The 25327-nt window shown below is 34.4% G+C and overlaps 1 protein-coding gene and 1 pseudogene across 3 annotated transcripts in view; both read left to right on the plus strand.

Annotated features, from left to right (window-relative positions):
* The window catches only part of Usp32 (ubiquitin specific peptidase 32), a 192882-nt gene that overhangs the window by 116076 nt on the left and 51479 nt on the right, over positions 1 to 25327 (plus strand). For all 3 annotated transcript variants that reach the window (XM_047544723.1, XM_047544720.1, XM_047544722.1), the window contains 5 exons: positions 8 to 69; positions 4725 to 4827; positions 12686 to 12878; positions 21037 to 21212; positions 21627 to 21767. In XM_047544723.1, coding sequence (XP_047400679.1) covers positions 8 to 69; positions 4725 to 4827; positions 12686 to 12878; positions 21037 to 21212; positions 21627 to 21767 — 675 coding nt within the window. The remainder of the gene's footprint in view (positions 1 to 7; positions 70 to 4724; positions 4828 to 12685; positions 12879 to 21036; positions 21213 to 21626; positions 21768 to 25327) is intronic.
* LOC124979884 (high mobility group protein B1-like) lies at positions 18380 to 19478 on the plus strand (annotated as a pseudogene).

Below are 25327 nucleotides of genomic sequence, written 5' to 3' on the forward strand. Positions count from 1 at the left end.
TCTGTAGGTTTGTCACATAGTTCTGGGATTACGACCAGCAACTCCAGAAGAAGAAGGACAAATTATTAGGTAAATTTGTAGTAATCAAATTCTGTTAACATTAAAATGTCACTGTGGCTGGGGTTGTAGCTTAGTGATAGAATGCTTGCCTAGCATATATGAGGATCCAGATTCAATCCCAAGCATTGGAAAAGAAAAAAAAATTTTTTCTACATTAAAATTGAATTGAATACCAAATATTTTTAAATTTAAAAAAATTTTATGAAAAGTAGTCAATTTTCTTGGGTACAAAAACAATTCATGTGGGAAAATGAAGAAAATAGTTAAGCAAAAAGTATATCTAACCTCTGTATTTATAGATAACTGGTGTTGATGTTTTTTTATATTCACATAGCTACATGCATGTATGTCCACAATGATATTTGTAAAATTTTCACAAAGATTAAAATAGTCTGGAGTACTGTTTTATTTCCTGTTTTGATGACACATTTGTAAAAGCTTTCTTTAATATAATTTTATAAAATTTATATGCATATTATTTACATATATAAATATTATGATTAGTAAAGTCTATATGCCTTTACCAAAGGATTTACTTGAGACAAATTACTTATGGTGAAATATCTGGGTTATTTAAAATATACTGCACAATTTCTTGCTATGGTTCCGTTTTTAATACCTTTGGGTATCTTTCATTGTTTTCTGATATTACCATTGTACTACCTGTTTTTATAAAAAGTTTCAGAAATAGAATGATGTCTCTACTAAACTTTGCTTTTAGAGTAAATTTTCAGTATGTACTTTTTCAGTTCACCTTTTCCTAAAAGTATTATGCATACAAATGTTTCAGTAGTTTGTTCTGGTTTGGGATTTCTATAGATGGCAATTTATTGAAGTTGAGTTGCTTGGAATACCTGAGAACAAGAATATATTCAACATTTAAATAGGCAGTGCTAAGGTTGAGATTAATTGATATAATAAGTGTATTTTCTAGGTTTTTAAGTGGGGTTTTAAAATGCTTATTTCCTAAAGTTTAAGCAAAGTCTATTTAATTTTCATAGACAGATGATTCAGTTTTCAGATGTTCTTGACAAGGTAGTTTTGATTTTTATCTAATTTTTAGTTATCAAAAAAATAAAATGTTTATATTAACATGTACATGAGATCTTGTAAGGTGATACTTAAAGGCTTTTATGTAGCTACAATGGCTCTTTTTCCATTATGATACTACAATCTAATTTCATACTATGGTAATATACTCTGAAGCCAGTATGACATCATAGAAAGAAAGAATGCTATGCAGTCTGTGTATTTTTTTGGTTGATTTTGCAACTATTTATAACATTCCTATTTTTAAAAAATAATAATATACACATTTTATAGAAATGTATTCATTGTCAAATACTTGTGTTTTCATTATCGAGTTATCAGGGTAACTGCATGAAATTAGTGTCAACTCATCTTGTAAAAGAGATTTTATAATCTTTTGTAAAAGATTCAGAGAAGTTGAGGGACTTAACCCAAAATTACCTAGACATGAGAAAATCAAATTTGGACCCCTTTTTTTAAAAACACTAATGTACTACTTTTATATTCTTTATTTCATTTTCCAATAAATCTGAATTTGAAATTCGTGGGCGGTTCCTTTGGGGTGCAATGGCATACACCTGTAATTCCAGCAACTCAGGAGGCTGTGGCAGGAGGATCACAAGTTCAAGGCCAGCCTCAGCAATTTAGTGAGGCCTTAAGCAACTTAGACCCAATCTTGAAAATAAATAAAAAGAACTGGAGATGTGGCTTAGTGGTAAAGCACCCCTGGTTCAGTCCCCAGTACCAAAAAATAAAATCATCGGTTCCAAATTAGTTCATTTTTATTTGTGGATATTTTGAGTTTTCTTTGCTTTTACCTCCATTTTTACTTAAAGAAATTCATTTGGGGCAGGATGTAGAGGCATATGTTGAAGGCTGAGGCATGAAGATCAAGTGGGTGTTTATATATGTATTTCCATGGATTATTGATCCAGAAAGTCAACAGAACATACCAGGGGGATTAGAATTCAAAGTTGGTAACATATTATCAAATGAGTCCAGTTTTCAACAAAAGAAAATCATGAGACATGGAATGAAACAGGAAAGTATGTCCCTTATGTAGAGAGCAAAAATAGTTGATAAAAACTGTCTCAGAAGTGGTCACAAATGTTGAATATAGGACAGAAACTTCACTATCACAGTGTCAACAAAAGAATCTCACAGGGAGAGGAAAGAGAAAGGGGCAGAATATTTGAAGAAATAACAAATGAAAACTTCCCAAATTGATAAAAGACATCAACCTACACATTAAAAAAATCTCATTGAACCTCATGAAGGATAAACTCAGAGAGTTCCACATGGAGATACTTTATAATGAAATTGTCAAAAGAGAGGATTTTAATAGCAGCAGGAGAGAATCTGCTTATCACATGAGAGAGTCTCAATATAATTAATGTAATTTTTCTCATTAAAAAATATGGAATCCAAAATTGAGAGGAGCAGCATTTTTATTAAAGAGCTGAAAGGGGGGAGCTGTTTGAACTCTATACCTAACAAAATGATTCGGATTTTACAGTAGGTTCTTAGGCGTGACTCAAAAAATATGAGTGACCAAAGAAAAATATAAATTGGACTTTATTAAAATTAAAACATTTATACATAAAGGTGTTATCTAATTACTGAAAAGACAATCCACAGAATAAGACATAGTATTTTAATAACATATATATGATAAAGAGTATAGCAAAAAAAGATAAAGAACTCCTGTAATTCAACAAAAAGACAACAACCCAGCTAAAAATTGGAGACGTAAAAATGGACTTAAATATACATTTTTCTGTTAGAGATGTTCAGATATTCATCAAGTCCATGAAAAGATGTAAAATGTAGTCAGTCATTGTGGAAATGCAAAACAAAACCACAATAAAATTCTGTTTCTTACCCAATAAAATGGTTATAGTTTTAAAAACAAGTTTTGATAAGAATGTAGAGGAATTGGAAGCCTCATGCTGGTGGAAAGATGAAATTTTATAGCCACTGTGGAAAACACTTTGGTGGTTCCTCAACACAGAATTTTCATGTAACACAGTAATTCTGCTTCTACGTATATAAATTCCACCTGTAAGGTATATCCCCAAGATTTGAAAAGATGTGCTCAAATACTTGTACATAGTGTACATAGCATCACTATTTGCAGTAGCCCAAAAGGTGAAAACAGTCTGTATGAACATCAGTAGATGAATGGAGAAACACACACACACTATGGACTATTATTTAGCAATGAAAAGTAATGAAATACTGTTACATACTATAGCATGGATGAACCTCACAAACCTGCTAAGTGAAAGAAGGTAGACGTAAAAGGTCACACATTGTGTTATTCCATTCATATGAAATATCTTAAGTGGTAAATTCATAGGTATAGAAAGCAGATTGGTAGGTATTGAGGGCTGGGGGAAAATAGGTCATGCAGATGAGTGTTAAATTGGAGTTTATGAAAATGTTTTGATATTTAATAAAGATTATGGTGGTACAACATTTTCATTGTGTTAAATATCACTGAATCATATACTTTAAAATAATTAATTTCACATTTTTTTTTCACCACAAGAGACCTCTTTAAAAATCATAATTCAGTGCCACTTCATACCCACTAGAATGGTTATAATAGAAAAGACTGTATATGACAAGCATTGGCAATGAAGTGGAGAATGTTGTGTTGGGAATTTACCAGTTTCATATGTTCATCAACTATTGGGTAGATAAACAAAACATGGCATATATCATTGATCGATTGATAGACTGATTGAGGTGGAGTCACACTGTGTTGCCTAAGCTGAACTCTAACTCCTGAGCTTTAGCGATCCACCTGCCTCAGCCTCCCAGTAGCTGAGACTAGGTGCTAATCACCATGCCTGTCACTAAATGTGGCATATGTGTACAATGGAATACTACTTAATAATAAAGCTACAACTTAGACAAACCTTGAAAACTTTATGCTAAGTAAAAGATAGATTTTAGAAGACCATGGGTTGGCTAGACACAGTGGCACTGCCTATAATCCCATTGACTCTGGAGGCTGAGATAGGAGGGATGGCAAATTGAAAGCCAGTCTCAGCAACTTTGAGAAACCCTGTCTTGAAATAAAAAATAAAAAGGACTAAGGGTGTGGCTCAATGGTTAAGCCCCTGGGTTCAATCACTGGTATCAAAAAAAAAAAAGACAAATTGGTTGACAGGATATAGTGGCACATGCCATTAGTCCCAGCTACAAGTTTGAGTCCAGCCTGGGCAACTTAAACCATGTCTCAAAATAAAATTTTAAAAAGGACTGGATAAGTGGCTCACTGGTTAAGTGCCCCTGGGTTCAGTCCCCAGTGCCACAGGAAAAAAATGGTTGCATGCATTTGTAAATGTTACTAAAATCACTTAGTTGTATACTTGTAACTGATAAATTATGTGTTATTGTTAATTATTCCTTAATATACCTCATTAGGTGATGCTCAGTGGTGGCCTATAACTATTGAAATTAGCTTATCAATGGAAACAGTATTTCAATAATTGAATTTGTGGCACTCTCCAGAGTATATTTGTTTCATGTTTTTCTTTTTTAAAATTTATAATGATAAGTTGTGGGTATTGTCCTCGGTTTTGCACAACTTCATTTGATATATTGCATTTCTTTTGTATGTACAGAGGATGGTTAGAACGAGAAAGCAGGTATGGTCTCCAGCCAGGACACAATTGGTTTATCATCTCCATGCAGTGGTGGCAGCAGTGGAAAGAATATGTCAAATACGTGAGTTAGATTCCTGTTTATCTACGTGTTTCATAAGATTTTCAACTGCATCAGAATTTCTGTGATTACTGGCCAGTAATATAATATTTCAACATAGATAAAGGTTTGAAGGGAACAAAAATGAGTATTTATACATTTGCTATGGGTTAGGCTCTGCACATAACCTTCCACATAAATTTCTTCCTTGGCAACAACCTTGTAAAAAAGGTAACATTGAGCATACGGATGCCTGTATATGTCATTCACCTCACATTTCATTTAATTCTCAAAACATCCCTATGAGAAAGATGATATTAAACCCATATTACCTGTGAGGAACTTGGTCCTGACATAAAAAGTAAGATAAATATCTTGCTTAGGATAGAAGACCTGGGATATAACCTAAAGTACTGATGTGAAAACCTAAGTATTTTCTAAATTGCATCATTTATATTGTTCTTCATTGTTAACCTTTTCCACTGAAAAGTTGGAGAATGCTTGGGTAAGAAGTGTTAATTTCCTGTTTATGAAATTTCATTTCAGAAACAACATTAGAACTCTGAATTCTACCATTGTTCCAAATAAAGAGTTAAAGAAGAAATTCTCATTACTGAATATTCTAGTCTTTAATTTTTTTTTTTAGTTGTAGATGGGCATAATACCTTTATTTTATTTATTTTTATGTGGTGCTGAGGATCAAACCCAGGACTTCACATGTGCTAGTCAAGCACTCAACCCTTGAGCTGCAGCCTTAGCCCTAGAGTCTTTTCTTTGTTTGTTTGTTTGTTTCCCAAAATTGGAAAACTGAAGAGTAATGCCAGGAATCCAGTGTCTTCAGTTGTGGAGAGCTGTTGGTAGATTGCTTATTGTTATTTACCAAGTTATTGCTAACCAAAATTCTAACAACTTGATTCCTATTTTTTCTATATTCTTTTCTGTCACTGCTCATTATCAGACTATTGGTACTTAGACTTTTTACATTATCTATCATTCTAACTCATTCTTTTTCCATTTTGCCAAGTTTTGTAGTATGTTTTCTTTCTTTTCTTTGTACTTGGAATTAAACCCAGAGGCACTTTACCACTTTACCACTGTCCCTTTTTATTTTATTTATTTTTCTTATTCTGAGACAGTGACCCACTAAGGTGCCGAGACTGTCCTCAAACTTGGCATCCTCCTGCCTCATCCTCCCAAATTGCTGGGATTGTAGGCATGTGCCCTAGCACACAGTTATAGTATGCTTTCAAATATAAACATGTTAGTTAACAAACAAGAACTTTGGTATCTCTGAAGGAATACAAGTAGAAAGATGACTTGGGAATCTTGTAGATGGATAATGTTAAATATAGATAGAAAACAAAAACATTGGAGTAAAGTATCAATCTATTTTGAAACGCTTTTTGATCTTTATAGTCTTAGTTTGGCCTTGGAATAAGTAGTTATTAATTTCTTACCAAGTATAGACTCAAACCTAATTTTATATTAGATAGATGTTACTTTTTATTTTTCTGTAGGAACATAATAAAGGTTTTGGTTTTATGTGCATGTCCCTTATAAGCAGAAGTGCACTGACAAGAACATGAACCTAGTTTATGCCTGCCATAACCCTTTTTGTGCATTTAAGGAAAGGTGTAGTAAGGGAAAGATTTACAAGGAGAAATCTATTCCTTTCCCCACTCTGAGATTCTATATTATTGTCTTGCATGTGTCTCTCTGTAAGTAGATTTTTTAATCTACGTAAAATAACATCCAACTGTTATGAGACACCTGAGCAGAAAGTATCACTTAATATGGAAAGGAAGGAGGCAGAAAACTATGACAGCTTATTACTAGGATGAAGAAAAAATTTGAGTAATATTACTGTAGAGTCCTGACCAAAGACCCAGCTCTGGGGTGCACGGGATACAAATGGACCAGGCTTCGCCCCTGATCCCAAAAAGCCAAATGGAAAAATAAATGGTAAAGCCAGAAAGGAATTTATTCTCAGTGTGGCCACACTAAGGAGACAGATCTAAGTCCTGTCTTTAGGGTGTCAATAATGGCTTGGGGGTTTAATAGGTAAGGGAAAAAGTAAGAGTTGAGGGGGTTTGCAGAGCCATAAATCTTGGTCAGGCTGTGGTCTGGTTGATTATTATCCTAGGTCTAGTTGTGCAGAGTCTTGTCAGTGCCAAGGAAATCAATGCTGCTCAGCAGGCAATTTCAATTTCTGTCACAAGGTATTTCTCTTTGAGACCTGTAATCCTACAGTTTAAGGTGAACTAAGGTCAAGAATTACTCAGAACAAATTTAAAGTAAAAAAAAAAAAATTACTCAGAAAAGAACAGGTCAAGGAAGGACAAAATGAAGTTAGGTCAATGATTGGGTTCTCCTTCAGTAATAGCAATTCTTTATTGAGATATATATTAGAAAAAATTCTTTAGTAAATAAAAAGTAATTCCCTATAAATGCATATAACTTTTTTAAAAAGCAACATTCTGGAACTTGTTTTCCCCATCTGTAAAATGAAAGTAATAATAGTGATCACCCTCAGAATATGCCATGAGGATTAAATGACTTAATAATAAGTATATTAAAACAGCCCATAGTAAGTACTGATTAAGTGCTAGCTATTACTATGAGAAAGTATAAAGTAGTTGTTATGAATGCGGACACCCTCTTTTGGAGTCCTGCCCCATACCTTTCCATAGGACCTTAAACAAATAATTTGTCCTTTATCTCAATTTCCACATATGAACAGTGGGATTAATAATAAACCCATATTAATAAGGATCTTATCTCAATTAAATGAATTAGTATATGGGAAACACTTACCTCAGTGCCTGGCACATAGAAATCCTAAGTAACTTTAGAGGCAGTAGTGGTAGTAGTAAGTAGCAGTAGTTGTAACAGCAGCAGTAACAGTAAAATTAGTTTGTGATTTAAATTTTGTTTTTCTGCACAAGTTGACAGTTGCCTCCTTTAAAACAAATTAGAGTTGTTAACATGTTGAAAATTTGATTTTACTCTGGGCATCATCTGCTTACCTAAGTAATCATTTGGCTTTAGTTAATATTTTCTCTTTACAGAATGATTTATTTGCTTACGTGAATTACAGATTTTCTAGGAGGGCAGACTATATGTTTCACATGTCTAAATGCCTAAATGAAAAAATCAAAGACCAAGGGAGTGGGAAATTAAGGTGTCATTTCTTAGTATGGTTTAACCCAGATTGACTATGATTCATTTAAACATAAATATATGATTGTAGCTTTGCTCCTGGAATCTTACAAATCTTTTCCCTCCTTATAAAGCCAAGCTTTTTTTTCTTTGTAAAAATTTAAATGAAGAGGAATGTTGAAATTTTTTATTTATCATTATAGTATATACGAGTGTCATTTTGATAACTGTGAGAGAGCAGCTATTATTATTTATGTACAGATTTAACTGTTTAGTTTTCATTTAACTTTAAAGCTAGAATGTACTTTTAAAGTACCTCTCTTCTCAGTTTCCAAGTGAAGCCTCTAGGCTCCCTTTAGGTTTTATAATAAAAATCTATATTAGTCAATTACTTTATTACCCCATCTAGATGTAGACTTACATCTAGATGTAGACCTCAGTATGAGTACTTACCTTAGTACTTTTTACATTACCCCATGTACCCTAATTTTTCCAAAAGCAGCATTTCAGAATACTGAAATATAAAATTAACATAACATAGTCATTTGAGATCATTAAACTTTCTCTGCTTCTTGTTTGTCACATCCTGAACTGCTTTCCTCCCCCACAACCTTCTGCCATGATGTTCTGCCTTACCTTGGACCCAGAGCAATGGAGTCAACCAACCATGTGCTGTACCTCTAAAACCAGTCTTGCTTTGTTGCCCAGGCTGGCCCAGAACTTGAGATCCTCCTGCCTTAGTCTCCCATTGGGGTTACAGGCCTGTTGTGCTGTTTCTTCTATTTCTTGAGGATAATTAAACATCAGAGAATAAAATAGCATTAATTTATATGCAATATTTAGAAAAAGATCATTAATATTTATAGTTTATGTGTGAAGGAATATCATCAGTAGAGAAAAAGATGAATCCTAACTAACATTTTGGAACACATAAACTTTTTCATACAACTCAGAGGGAATTAGAAAACTCTCAAAATAGAATTATGTTATAGCAAAGTATCAGTTAGGTCTTTGAGGATCAGTGACTCAAAGCAAGGAAATGTCTCACTGTAGGTGACTCTTTTATTTATCTGGAAAGCACAGACTTGTACAATAATTTCAGATCCAGAAGTCAATAAAAACAAAAAAAAAATCTGTTGATGATGTTTAGATTTAAAAATAAAAAATTCCTAAGCAGCCAGAAACATACAATTCAGTCAAAAAGAGGCAGTGTCTCTTCCTACAGTATATAACATCAATTTATTTAATTGACATTTATAAAAGCAGGGGGAGGGGCTGGAAATAGTGATAGGATTAGTTGAATGGAAAAAGTTAGCTATTTCACAGAAAGTCAAGAAGTATAGAAGGAATAACAAAAAAAGTAAGGATGGAAGAGGGGAAAGAAGAAAGAACCTGAGTGGTGGTGACAGTTTGAACACTGGAGGACACTAAGAGCAACAGTTTCCTATGATAGAAAAGAAAGCTGAAGACAAGACCACTATGGTTTGAAGCATGAGGAAAGAAGTTGAAGAAAAGCCCATTTTCTCCAAATCTGAAGGGTGTTAACTCAGTGCGTCTCATTGAAAGCATATGGTGTAGTTCACAATCTCTGGAGGCAAAGATTATAGCCTCTGAGAAGCTATTACAACCATTCTATTACTAAATTATTATAAAATTCAGCCTAACAAATTTAATGACTGGCAATTTTCTTTGGACCAATAATACATTTATTGTTCTTGTATCTTTCCAGTGATATATATATAGACTCAACCTATGAACTGAACTATTCAGAATAAGAAAAATATTTTAAAATTTTCTTTATTTGTTCTTTTTAGTTATCCATGACAGTAGAATGCATTTTGACATATTATACGTACATGGAGTATAACTTCCCATTCTTGTGGTTGTACAAAATATGGAGTTACAATAGTCATGTATTCATATATGAACATAGGCAAGTAGTGTCTTTACTGTTCCCATCTCCCCTCCCTTCCCTTCATTCCCCTTTGGCTAATCCAGAGTACTTCTGTTCTTCCCTCACTACCTCCTTATTGTGTGTTAGCACCTGCATATCAGAGAGAATATTTGACCTTTGTTTGGGAATTGCTTATTTCACTGAGCATGATAGTCTCCATTTCCATCCACATACTGGTAAATGCATAATTTCATTGTTCTTTATGACTGAATAATATTCCATTGTGTATATATACCACATTTTCTTTATCCATTCATCTGTTGAAGGGTACTTAGTTTGATTCCATAACTTAGCTACTGTGAATTGAGCTGGTGTAAACATTGATGTGGCTGTATCACTACAGTATACTGATTTTAAGTCCTTTGGGTATAAACCAAGGAGTGGGTTAAGTGGTAGTTCCATTTCAAGTTTTCTGAGGAGTTTCCATACTACTTTCTACAGTGGTTGCACCAATTTGCAGTCCCACTAGCAATGTATGAGTGTACCTTTTCCTCCACATCTTTGTCAACATCTGTTGTTACTTGTATTCTGATAATTGCTACAGAATAAGAAAAATATTACAGGAATGGTTTCATATCATTTTCTTTAGAAACAGTTATTTTGGTTTTTTTCTATATGCCAGTTAACTAGCAGTTTTTGCTTTTGAGACTTTATAATATACTGATTTTTCTTTGGCTCTCTGATGATAGTTGAAACTTTCCCTATTTAGAATTCAATTTTTTTCTAAAATATAGACCCAGAGGTCAATACAAAATAATACAAAACCCTTTGATGTTTAACATTGAATAAACATGAGAATTGAGAACAAAGAGAGGAGAAGGTACTATGAGAATGTGTGCCTGAGTGTTTTAAAGGGAGAAATCAGAGTATTTGCGATAGGCTAAAAGAGAAATACTAAAAGGATAAACCAGTACATCAGAATCCATAGGCACTTGAGGAGATAGGCAGTAGCATGGATAAAAGAATTCAGTGATAACATGAACTGACATGAACTATAGTAGATAAAACTGTTCAATAGGGCTCAGAGTGTAGCTCAGTGGTAGAGCACTTGCTTTGTATGGGCAAGGCCCTGGGTTCAATTCCCAGTACTGCAAAAAGGAAAAGATTACTAAGTAAATATCAAACTTAAAAGACAAACTCCAAGTCCCAGCATAATAGCATAGTTTTTCTTTTGTTTCTTTTAAAGCAGTTATAACTCTCTAATTTTAGCCAATATTAGACATTGCTCAACATTTTTAAGCTGTTTTCTCCTCATTAATCTGTAAGCCAGATAAATACTATCAATCTATGGATCTTTTAGCAGTCAGCTCTGAAGAAATGTTATAACTATATAGTATTTCACTCATCTTTCACAAATACATGATTTTTTCAGTCCTAAGAAATAAGGGAAACAACTGAGTTTGGTGGCACACCCCTTGTAATCCCAGGTACTCAGGAGTCTGAGACAGGAGAATCACAAGGCAGAAGCCAGCCTTGGCAAGATAGTGAGATCTTACCTGAAAAATAAAATAAAAAGGACTAGGGGTGTAGCTCGAGGTGGAATATTTATTTAGCATATGTGGAGACCCAGGGTTCAGTCCCCAGTACCACAAAATAAGTAGGTAGAATAAGAAAAGAAGTAGAGAAAACATGCCTGGCATGGTGTGGCGCACACCTATAATCTCAGCAGACACAGGACTGAGGCAGGAGAATCACAAGTTCAGAGCCAACCTCATCAACTTAGTGAGACCCTGTCTCAAAATAAAAAATAAAAAGGGGCCTAGGGATATAACTCAGTTGGTAGAGTGCTTGCCTTGCATATATGAGGTCCTGGGTTCAAATCCCTAACACCACAAAAAAAAAAAAAAAAAAAAAAAAAAGGGCTGGAATGTGGCTTAGTGGTTAAGCACCCCTGGGTTTAATCCCTGGTATCAAAAAATAAAATGAAACAAAAAAACCTACATCAAAATGTATAGTTGTTGCTAAATGATGGAATCTGAGTAGGGGATATTTATTTTTATTGTATTCTACAGTGATCATATAATCTTTAATAATTTGATAATAAAAAAGAATGAACAGCTGGGCATGGTGGTGCACACCTGTAATCCCAGCAGCTTGTGAGGCTGATGCAGGAGGATTGAGAGTTCAAAACCAGCCTTGGCAAAAGCAAGGCCCTAAGCAACTCAGTGGAACCCTGTCTCTAAATAAAATACAAAATAGGGCTGGGGGTGTGACTCATTGGTTGAGTGCCCCTGAGTTCAAAAAAAAAAAAAAAGAACGTTGTATAATTCTTACATGGTGGAATATACCAACTACTTGCAAAGATGGAGCAAGAGGATTACAAATTTGAAGCCAACCTGGGCAATTTATCTGGACCTTGTCATAAGATAAGAGCATAATGTAGCATAGAATAGAACAACATAGCAGGGAATGTAAATCAGTGGTAGCACATTTGCCTATCATATATGAGATTTTGGCTTTAATTAAAAGTATCCAACAGAATAAAGTTAGTGGAGTCCTTCATAGTCTTTAACATTCTGTTTTGCCAACTATATATGAAAATCTAAATATAAATGAATGGATGAATGGATAAATATATACACTCATCCTTCCCTCTTAAAGAGATTAAAATTTAGTTAGATATTCAAATATTTTAGAATGACTTTCAACCATCCCAAAAGGATAGGAAATAATAGATGATCCTGTAATTGATTTTTCTTGAGATTCATTTTCTGAAGGACATGTAGTTATTAAATTTTGCTTTTTTATCTCTTGACTTAATGATCTTAGGATGCCAACCCTGTTGTAATTGAGCCATCATCTGTTCTGAATGGAGGAAAATTTTCATTGGGAACAGCACTACATTCTGTGGAGCAAGGTGAAGATAAAATTGGAGGAAACCTCAGTTATGTGAATACCACAGAAGAGAAATTTTCAGACAATATTTCTACTGCATCTGAAGCCTCGGAAACTGCTGGCAGTGGTAAATATGACTTGATTCCCATGGTTAGTTCCTAACCAAGTCTACTCTGGCAAAGGGTATGGTGAGTGGAGTATTGAGTATCAGAGTTCCAAAAGCAATTTAGTGAGACTCTGTGTCTCAAAATCAAAAGTAAAAAGGGCTAGAGATTTAGCTCGATGGTAAAGGGTCCCTAGATTCCATTCCCAATGCCAAAAATAAAATAAATAAATTTAGATTTGGGAAGAATCATTAAGAAAATAAAAATCTTTATCTCCAGAAATCTCTTAATATTAGCATACCTTCATTGGATTAAATGAGCTCTCACATCAGATTTGATGGACATTTCAGGCCAGAATTTGAGGACTGTTTTGTTAAAATACTTCATAGTATTTTTATGTTCCATTATGGAATTAATAGTGCTTTCCATGATTACCTAACAGAATGCTAAATACTAATCTTTTCCCTCTTGCATTACCTGCTACTGCCTCAAATCCTTCCTTCCCATCCATCTTTTTCTTCTTTTTACCTTGGTTTGTATTACTATTTTCTTGTTTTTTTCCCCTTAGACCAATTTTTCGCTCCCTCCCTTTCAAGCCCCTATGTAATATAACAGTAATTTTACTCTTTAATAACTAATTTCTCAACTTATTCCAGAACATTACTACAATTTTACACCCATATTAGAGGAACTGTGGAGAACATTTTCAACAAATTTTTGTTTTTCCTAAGGTTGATTTGTAGATAGCTCGTTGCTCAAAGTGACTGTAGATAATAGAGATTAGTGACTTCTCTCAAAGTAAGTGCTGATATTGGGAAGAGCAGACAACACACATTAAGTCGAAGTATCAGTTCCTGGGTATTCACCAAGCCCAGGGCACTTAAGAAGCTCACTAAATAGTCACTTGCATAAAAGTAGACATGATAATCATCCCAGCACATGGTCATACATACAAACAGTATGAAAAAGCAAGGGAACAAACCACCCCAGACAGCCCACAATACTTCAGCAACTGATCCCATTTACACTATAGTAAAGGAAATGTCAGAGAAAGAGTTTAGAAAGTTCATAGTTAAAAGTTAAATGAGTTAAAAGAACATGAAGGAATGAACTTAGAAAATACAGGACCAGGGTTGGGAATATAGCTCAGTTGGTAGAGTGCTTGCCTTGCAAGCACAAGGCCCTGGATTTAATCTCCAGCACTGCGGAAAAAAAGAAAATACAGGACCACCGTTGTGTACAACTATAATGCACCAACAAATATGGAACAAATAAAGAAATAATAAAATAAAATTAAAAATAAAATACTTTTACATAATAAATATATATGTAATATATAATAAATATATATGTGTAATATACAAAAAATTTACCAAAAAGGGAGAAAAAAATACAGGAAGTGAAAAATCATTTCAATAAACAAAGATTCTTATAAAGAACTCAAAAGACATTCTCTAAATGAAAGACTCAATAAATCAAATTAAAAATTCAAATGAAAGGGGTAGGGGATATGGCTCAGTGGTAGAACAGTTGCCTAGCATGCTCAAGACTCTGGGTTCAATCCCCAGCACCAAATGAAAGCATCACCAATCAGTGAAACCACTCTGAAGATAGATTTTCAGGTCTTGAAAACAAAGTATGTAACCTTGAAAATAAAGTCAACAATGAAGAAAAGATGTTAAGAGAGAAGATGTATGAAATCTGGACTAACAAACTATAGGAATGCACGAACTTTTCAATGAAATAATTTCAGAAAATTTTCCAAATCTTAGGAATAAAATAGGAATCCGAATACATGACACATTTAGAACCCCAAATAGGCAAGATCAAAAAGTGTCCTCTCCAGTTAAAATGCTTCATATACAGAATGTGGATAGAATTTTTAAAATTGCAAGAGACAACTGGTGGATCACATTTAGAGGTAAGTCAATTAGGATTTCAACTGATTTCTTGACCTAGACCCTAAAAACCAAGAGGGCTTGGAATAATGTATACCAAGCCCCAGAAGAAAACAGATGCCAACCAAGATTATTATATCTAGCAAAACTATCCTTCAGAATTGACAAAGAAATTAAAGTCTTGCATGATAAGCAGAAACTGAAAGAATTTATAACCACAGAACCTGCATCAGAAAACATATTAAATGAAATATTACATTCAGACAAAATGAAAAATAAAAATGAGAGCTAACACAAGGATGAATCTCACTAGAGGTATTGCCAATTAAATGAGAATCAAGTATGAATTAAACATTAGAAATAAAATGTTAGGAAATAGAGCTGGGGTTGTAGCTCAGTGATAGAGGTCTTGCCTAGCACATGTGAAGCACTGAATTCGATCCTTAGCACCACATAAAAATGAATAAATACGTTGTGTCCATCTACGATTAGAAAGATACATGTAAAAACAGGAAATAAAAATAATCTCTATGATAACACAGAATGGATATAAATGGTCTAAATTCTCCAATGATTGGATTGGCAGAATGGATTAAAAAATAAACCCCTACTATATATTGTTTACAAGAGATTGACCTTATGGACAAAGACAGGCAAAAGGTGAAAGAATGGGAAAAAAAAATGCTATGCAAATGGAGATTGAAAGCAAACTGGGCTAGTTCTCTCATATTAGACAAAATAGACTTCAAGTCAAAATTAATCAGAAGAGACAAAAAAGGTTATTTTATACTGATTAAGGCAATTATCCAAAAACAAGTTATGATTTTGAACATTAATGCCCCAAACATCGGTGCATCGTCATACATTGAACAAACCCTTCTCAACATAAAGAACCAAGTAGACTACAATACAATAATACTGAGTAATTTCAACATACCTTTCCCACCATTAGATAGGTTATCAAGAACTAAACTAAGTGAAGAATGTTCAGAACTAAAAAATAATATTAATCAAATGAACCTAACAGACATGTATAGAATATTTTATCCAGCAGTGTCTGAAATCACTTTCTTCTCAGTGGCACATGAAACTTTGTCTAAAATAAATCATATTTAAGCACACAGAACAAGTCTTTGCAAATACAAGAAAAAAAAATCCTTACATCCTATCAGATCATAATGGAATAAAATTAGAAATCAATGAGAACAGAAACCATTTTAACATTTTGAGATTAAATAATATACTTTTAAATATGGTAATGGATCATAGAAGAAATCAGGGGAGAAATAAAAAAATTTTTACAAACAGTATGAGAAAAGAGATGTAACATATCAAAATCTCTGAGACAGTATCGAGATAATTCTCAGAAAAGTTTTATAGCATTGAGTTCCCAAGTAATCCCAAATAAATGTTACACCTCAAGGTCCTAGAAAAAGAACTAACTCATTCTAAAATAAGTAGAAGAGAGGAAAAAATACATTTATAACATTAATAATTGAGTTCTACAATAACAATTAGATCAGAACCAAAATTAATGAAGTTGAGAATAAAAAGAATACAAAGGATTAATGCAGCAAAGAGGTGGTTCTTTGAAAAGATAAACTGGATTCATGAACACTTAGCCAAATTAACCAAAAGAAGACCCAAACCAGCAAAATTTTTGAGAAGAAAAAGGTGGTGTCACCACAGATACTTCAGAAATCCAGAAGATCATTAGAAACTATTTTGAAAGTTTATACTCCAATAAACTGGAAAATCTTGAAGACATTGACAGATTGCTAAACAGAAATTTCGTGCCCATATTGAACCATAAGGATATAGAAAACTTAAACAGACCAATATCAGGCAATAATATCTAAGCAACAATTGAAAATCTTCCAACAATAAAAAAAGCTCAGGACCAGATGGATTCTCAGCCAAGTTCATCCAGACCTTTAAAGAAGAACTAATGCCAATCCTCCTAAAATTATTGCATGAAATAGAAAGAGAGGGAACACTGCCAAATTCGTTCTGTGAAGCCAGTATTACCCTGATCCCAAAATCAGACAAAAGATATATCAAGGAAAGAAAACTTCAGATCAATATTCCTGATGTATATAGATACGAAAATCTTTAATAAAATGCTGGCAAATCACACTAAAAAACACATTAAGAATTAAGCACACCATGATCAAATGGGTTTCATCTCAGGGATGGAAGATTGGGTCAACATACACAAATTTAATAAATGTAATTCACTACATAAATAGCTTTAAGGACAAGAATCACATGACCATCTCAATAGATGCAGAAAACACATTTAACAAAATCCAGCACCCAATCATGTTAAATGTGCAGAGAAACTAGGGATAGAAGGAACTTGCGTCAGCACTGTAAGCAACAACAAATCCAATCTGTATGTAGAAGAATGGAGGTACATCCTTCTATTTCACCCTGCACAAAAGACAGTTCAAAGTAAATTGAAGATCTAGGAATTAGACCAGAAACTTTGCAACTGCTTAGAAGAAAACATAGGCTCTAGGAAACGTGCTAGAAGAAAACTCCAACATATTGATGCATGCACTGACTTCCTTTTACAAGACTCCTAAAGCCACAAGAAATAAAGCCAAGAATCAGTAAATGGGAAAGTTTCGAATTAAAATGCTTCTGCACAGCAAAGGAAGTAGAACATGAAGAGAGAGCTTACAGTATAGAAGATCTTTGCTAGCTACTTATCCAATGTGATTAATATCAGAAAATATAAAGAACTCAAAATTCACAAGAACTTAAAAAGAACTTTAAAAAAATTAATACCAAAAAAACCCCCAATTAATAAATGAACAAAAAAATTAAATAAAATAAGTGGACAAAAGAACTAAACACTCGTCTCAAAAGAAACAGAAATGACGATCAAATATATGAAAAACTGTTTAGCATCCCTAGCAATCAGCAAAATGCTAATCAAAACTACATTCACCCTTCTTCTCATTCACATTAGAATGGCAACCATCAAAAATAAAATTAATAAATGCTGGCAAGGATGTGGGGGAAAAGGTACACTCATGCATTGTTGGTTGGGCTGCAAATTAGTACAACCACTTTGGAAAGCAGTGTGGAGATTCCTCAAGACTAGGAAGAGGTGCCGGGCATGGTGGTGCATGCCTGTAATCCCAGCAGCTTGAGAGACTGAGGCAGGGGGATTGCAAGTTCATAGCCAGCCTCAGCAACTTAGTGAGACCCTAGGCACATTAGCAAGGCCCTGTCTAAAAGTAAAATATAAAAAGGGCTAGAATTGTGACTCAGTGGTTAAGCTCCACTGGATTCAATCCCTGGTAAAAAAAAAAAAAAAAAAAAAAAAAGGAATGGAACCACTATATCACATAGCTATCCCACTCCTCAGTATTTACCCAGAAGATAAAATCAGCATACTATAGCAATACAGGTACATCAATGTTTATAGCCACACAATTCACAATAGCCAAATTATGGAAACAGCCCAAGTACAAGTCAACAGATGAATGAATTTAAAAAAAAATGTTATCTATATACACGGTTTCGTTTTACTCAGCCATGAAAAAAAATGAAATTATGACATTTGCTGGTAAACAGATGAAACTGGAGACCATCATGCTAGGTGAAATAAGCCAGACTCAAAATCAAAGGTCTAGTATTTTCTCTCATAAGTGGAAACTAGACCAAATAAGGGGGAGAGATAGTAGGGGAAATCCCATGAAAATAGAAGGGAGGTGAGTAGGGCAGGGGGAAGGGATTGAGGAGGAGTGAGGAAAGGCCAGAAAAAAAAAAAGAGGAATGTTGGAATAAATTTGACCAAATTATACTTCTTACAAATATGAATATACCACAGTGAATTTCACCTTTAGGTGTATCTATAAAGTGCTAATTTAAAAATAAGTAGAAGGAAGCCATTGCAGTACATTGAACTCCATAGAGACAGCGCCGGGGCAAGTAAGAACTGGACAGGCACTGGGCGACTCTGTGCCTCACTGAGGAAAAACAACTAAACATGGGCAAAGGAGATCCTAAGAAACCGAGAGGCAAAATGTCATCATATGCATTCTTTGTGTAAACCTTGCCGGGAGGAGCACAAGAAGAAGCACCAAGATGCTTCAGTCAACTTTTCAGTGTTTTCTAAGAAGTGCTCAGAGAGGTGGAAGACCATGTCTGCTAAAGACAAAGGAAAATCTGAAGACATGGCAGAGGCAGACAAGGCCCATTAAGAAAGAGAAATGAAAACCTATGTCCTCTGAAAGGGGAAACAAAAAAGAAGTTCAAGGATCCCAGTGCACCCAAGAGGCCTCCGTCGGCCTTCTTCTTCTTCCGTTCTGAGTATCGCCCAAAAAATCAAAGGAGAACATCCTGGCCTATCCATTGGTGATGTTGCAAAGAGACTGGAAGAGATGTGGAATCACACTGCTTCAGATGATAAGCAGCCTTATGAAAAGAAAGCTGCTAAGCTGAAGGAAAAGTATGAAAAGGATATTGCTGCCTACCGAGCTAAAGGAAAACCCGATGCAGCAAAAAAGGGTGTTGTCGTCAAGGCTGAAAAGAGCAAGAGAAAGAAAGAAAAGGAGGAAGATGACGAAGATGATGATGATGAATAAGTTGATTCTAACGCAGTTTTTTTTCTTGTCTATAAAGCATTTAACCCCCCTGTTCACAACTCACTCCTTTTAAAGAAAAAAATTGAAATGTAAGGCTGTCTAAGATTTGTTTTTAAGCCATATAGTGTCCTTTTTTGTATAGTTAACACACTACCGAATGTGTCTTTAGATAGCCCTGTCGTGGTGGTATTTTCAATAGCCACTAACCTTGCCTGGCACAGTATGGGGGTTGTAAATTGGCATGGAAATTTAAAGCAGGTTCTTGTTGGGGCACAGCACAAATTAGTTATATGGGATGGTAGTTTTTCATCTTCAGTTGTCTCTGATGCAGCTTATACAAAATAATTGTTGTTCTGTTAACTGAATACCACTCTATAATTGCAAAAAAAAAAAAAAAAGAAGTTGCAGCTGTTGTGTTGACATTCTGAATGCTTCTAAGTAAATACAATTTTTTTTATTAGAAAAAAAAATAAGTAGAAGGAAAACCAGTAGAATAGAGGTAGGAGAACAGGAAGTGGGAAGGGAGGGGAAAATACTGGGGACTGAAGTAGAGCAAATTATATTCCATGATTGTATGATTATGTCAAAATGAAGACCAATATTATATATAATGCATTAGTAACAACATAAAGATCATCAATAACTAGAATATATACCTAAGATTGACATGTAGTTAAGAGTTGACATATCTTAACTTTCACATTCTATACCATCAATCATTTTTCTACAGGTATCTTCCTATTGTAAAGACTATGCCTTCTTTTAAATTAGGTATATTAGGAAAATCACTTTTTTGTTGGAGTTTTTGTTTTATCTCCTTTCCTTTAGTTTATAGATTTCCTATTGCCATTGTCTACCAAGAGTATTTAGAATATGTTTTTTTAGGTAGAATTAACAATTAAGGGAGTGGAGCTTTAGAAAATTAGTGAGGCTGTCTCAAAAAATTTAAACAAAGAGCCAGGTATAGTGGCACATGCCTATAATCCTAGCAACTTGAGAGACTGAGACAGGAGGATCTCAAGTTCAAGGCCAGCCTCAGCAACTTAGTGAGACTTGTCTCAAAAGAAAAAACAAAAAGGACTGGATTAAATCCCTAGTACCAAAAAAAAAAGAGAGAGAGAGACAGAAAAGTAAGAAAAAGTTATAAAGGAGAGTTAAGTAAAAGCCCAGCTATGTAGCCTCTTCACTTTCCTTCCTGTCAGAGAACATATAATTTTCATCCTGAATTATTACATATTATTTAGAAGGGTGGCCAAATTTTCATTTGATAGCAGTTTTTAAAAACTTGTAAGCTGGGCATGGTGTATACACTTGTAATCCCAGCATCTAGGGAGGCTGAGACTGAATGAATAATCACAAGTTTGAGGCCAGTCTCAGCAGCTTAGTGAGGCCCCAAGCACTGATCACCTTAGTGAGACCCTGTCTCAAGAATAAAAAGGACTGGAGGTGTAGGTCAGTGGTAGAGCACCCCTGGGTTTAGTCCCTGATACCAAAAAAAAAATATATATATATATATATATTTATATTTATATTTATTATATATTATATATATACATATTTATGTATAATAAATATATGTATTTCCTATCTCAAAGAGATTTATCAAAATCTAAAATATAATGTTGTACCAACAGAATAATAGCAATTAACAGTAAAAGACTTCATCCTTTTTTCTTATGTAGGCTTTTTGTATTCTACAACACCGGGGGCAGATATGTGCTTTGCTCGACAACATAACACTTCTGACAATAACAACCAGTGTTTGCTAGGAGCCAATGGGAATATTCTGTTGCACTTTAATCCTCAGAAACCAGGAGCTATTGATAACCAGCCACTAGTAACTCAAGAACCAGTAAAGGTAGGTAATTTGTCATCTGACCTTAAAATTGTTCTCTTTCCAGTTGCCAATAAATTTCATTTTAGGGGTTTAGGCACATAGCAAAATGTGTGGCTCATTTTAACTAACCTGTTATAAATGGAAATCTCTTTGCCTAGTACATTTCTGTGAAAATATGCTGTTTTAATACTCCCTTTGAAGTAGTTAATGCTTGTAATTACAGTTATTCTCAGGACAGCTTTGAAAATGTTTCATGTATATATGAAGTTCCCATTCTTAAATACCTTATTTGAAAACCAAAAATAAAATCTCAGAAAATTTGTGTTTTCCACAACATGAAACTGAGCAGCAACATAAGAGTTTATTCTCCTATGTCTAGGTTTTGTTAATATAAAATAGACTTCTTAGTATTAAAAACATTTCATTCTTTCTAAGGCTACATCATTAACACTAGAAGGAGGCCGATTAAAACGAACTCCACAGCTGATCCATGGAAGAGATTATGAAATGGTTCCAGAACCTGTATGGAGAGCACTTTATCATTGGTATGGAGCCAACCTGGCTCTACCTAGACCAGTAAGTATTAGCTAATAATGTCTTATTTATGGAGTAGTTACAAAAACTGATCTTTTATTACTTCTCTATATGAATCTCATCATCCAAAATTAGTTTCTGCCCTATCATAGCAGAAGACTCAGAACCTGTTGAAATTAATTGAACAAATACTTTTAGGTTCCTTCACACCCATATCCATTCATTCAGAATGTAAAAAGTACTATATTAGATGCCAGCATATATTGATATCCCAGTAGAATTGAGTGGCTAACACAGAGTCCCAAGAATATTCACTGAACTAAATAAAGTTAAGGAATTATGAAGGTAAACTGTTAAATGAGTCATTTCAGGTAAATGGAAACATCACCTAAGACCTTGGGCCAGGGTTGAAGGAAGACCAAATATCAGGTCCAAAAAGTTCAGTGAATATAATGAATGGTACAGAAGTTATTTCTGAAACTATTACTGTTAATTACATAAGCATCCATTTAGAGATCTTTCTAACTTTGGTTGGATTCTTTGTGGTTTATCTTTTGTTATCATAATTTATGATAACAGTAATTTTCGGGATTGGGGAGATAGCTCAGTTGGTAAAGTGCTTGCCTTACAAGCATAGGGCCCTGGGTTCAATCCCCAGCACTGAAAAAAAATAAATAAATAAATAAATAATTTTCAAAAAAAATTCAAAGCCAGTGAATTCTAATTGTTGCAATTACTAGGATGAGTCATTTGGATGAAATAAAATAAAGGATTTGGGGTATGAAACAGTAAAATATTAGTAACTTACTTAAAAAGCATCATTCATTATAATTATACAGTAAATAGCAGAACTCATTCTTCTGGACTGTACTATTTACATTGTCAGTGCAGTAAAAATACCTCATAATAAGATTTATTTTAGTATATCAAAAAACACTATCTTATGGTGTCCAAGTTTTGTTTACCTGACACATGATAAGTTAACTTCCATAAAGAGTAAAAGTATGCATTAAAACCTTAGACTGTGCTTTTGAGCTATTAATGACTATATTTATTAAAAATTATATTTAAATGGGTATCAAGAATTTAGGGTTTGCCAGGCATGGTGATGCACACCTGTAATCCCAATGACTCAGAGGCTAAGGCAGGAGGATCGAGAGTTCAAAACCAGTCTTAGCAACTTAGTGAGGCACTAAGCAACTCACTGAGACCCTGTCTGTAAATAAAATACAAAATGGGGTGGGGATGTGGCTCAATGGTTTAGTGCCCCTGAATTCAATCGATGGTAACCCCCACCAAAAAAAAATAAAGAATTTATGGTTTGTATTTGTGAGCTATAAAATGCTACTGTATTCAGATCAGGATTGATCATTCTTTTTTATCTGTTTGCAGATTTTTTATCTGTTTCTGTGTGAAACAGTTCTTGAGTTAATCTCTTAATTTTTTGAAACTTCCTAATTTATTGTGATACATCATATTCTTTCAAATTGCACATAGAACATTTTCTGTAATTTTGAAATATTTGGAATACTTTTGAGAAATAATTCTAAAGATTTGGTTTGTAGTATTGTTTTTTATTTGATTCTTAATATTGTCTCCTTGATGTTAAAAATTGGTCTATTGTAAAAAGCATTGTTTCTAGGACAAATGGAAATAAAGCTTGACCACCTGAGTCTGCAGGATTTCTGTTTCAAAGAATTTGAGTGTTATTCAGGTACAGCAGCACATGCTAACAATCCCATCTACTCAGGAGACTGAGGCAGAAGAATCACAAATTTGAGGCCAACCTGGACAACTTACTGAGACCCTGTCTGGAAAAAGAAAAGGAATGGGAATGTAGCTCAGTGGTAGTGCACCATGGATTCAATCTCCAACCAAACACAAAAAAAGGAGTGTTTGAGTGTTAACCATGCTATCTTGTTAGAGCACAAAACTGACAAAGTGCTGATCTTAAAATCCATAAAAGCATATTTTGATATAAATGTTTACTTGTGTCTGTTGGCTAAGGAACAGGTTATTTGGAAGGATCTACTTAAAAATACTGTTTCAACAATGTGAAACCTCAATTTGGTGTTTAATCATAGACAAAAATATGTGAGCAAACCAGTTATACAAGCGGAACATAATTTAAAAAAAAAAACAAAAAACCATAGGATACATTTGTTAGCTTACTCCTTTCTACCCACGGACGCCACCGAGAAAGCATTGTTAAGTCTCTCTTCCTGCTGCAGTCATGTCAGAACCGGAACAGCTGTGGAAGCTATTCATTGAAGGGCTGAGCTTTGATAGAACTGATAAGAGTCTACGAAGCCATTTTGAGCAATGGGGAGCACTCACGGACTGTGTGGTAATGAGAGACCCAAACACCAAGCAGTCCAGGGGCTTTGGGTTTGTCACTCATGCCATTGAGGAGGAAGTGGATGTAACTGTGAATGCAAGGCCACACAAAGTTGATAGAAGAGTTGGGGACCTAAAGAGAGCTGTCGCAAGAGAAGATTCTCAGAGACCAGGGGCTCAGTTAACTGTGGAAAAGATCTTTGTAAGTGGCATTAAAGAAGATACTGAAGAACATTGCCTACCAGACTATTTTGAACAGTACAGAAAAATTGAATTTTCATGGCTAACTGAGGCAATGAAAGAAGAGGGGCTTTGCTTTTGTAACTTTGATGACCATGACTCTGTGGGTAAGATAGTCATTCAGAAATACCATACTGTGAATGGCAAAAACTGTGAAGTGAGGAAGTGCTTCATCTAGTCAAAGAGGTCAAAGTGGTTCTGGAAACTTTGGTGGTGGTCTTGGAGGTGGTTTTGGTGGAAATGACAATTTTGATCGTGGAGGAAACTTTAGTGGTTGTGGTAGTGGTGGTGGATATGGTGGCAGCAGGGGTGGCTACAATGGATTTGGTAATAATAGAAGCAGTTTTGGAGGTAATGGAAGCTACAGTGATTTGAGAAATTACAACAATCCAGTTATCAAATTTTGGACCATGAAGGGTGGAAACTTTGGAGGAAGAAGCTCTGGACCTTATGGTGGTGGAGGCCAGTACTTTGCCAAACCATGAAACCAAGGTGGCTAGGTGGTTCCAGCAGCAGCAATAGCTATGGCAGTGGCAGAAGGTTTTAATACTGCCAGGAAACAAAGCTTTGCAGGAGAGGAGAGCCAGAGAAGTGACAGGGACACTGCAGGTAACAACAAATTTGTGAACTCAGCCATGCACAGTGGAAGTAGGGCCTAGCTGCTACAAAGAAGACATGGCTCAGACAATACTCATGTGTATGGGCAAAAAGCTGAAGGACTGTATTCGTGCCTAATTGTATAACAGGTTATTTTAGTTTCTGCTCTGTAGAAAGTGTAAAGCATTCCAACAAAGGGTTTTATGTAGACTTTTTTTTTCACCCATGCTGTTGATTCCTAAATGTAATAGTCTGATGATGCTGAATAAATGTGTCTCTAAAAAAAATAGGAAAATTTATATGGAAAAATAACACAAATAAAATTTTAAGCAAATTTATAACACTGTTTCTACATATTAACAAAATGGGGATGTTTTTAAATGTTGATCAATGATAAAACTTAGAGTTACATACTCAAAGACATTACT

This window comes from Sciurus carolinensis, chromosome 3 (assembly GCF_902686445.1).
Source record: "Sciurus carolinensis chromosome 3, mSciCar1.2, whole genome shotgun sequence".
Taxonomy (NCBI): domain Eukaryota; kingdom Metazoa; phylum Chordata; class Mammalia; order Rodentia; family Sciuridae; genus Sciurus; species Sciurus carolinensis.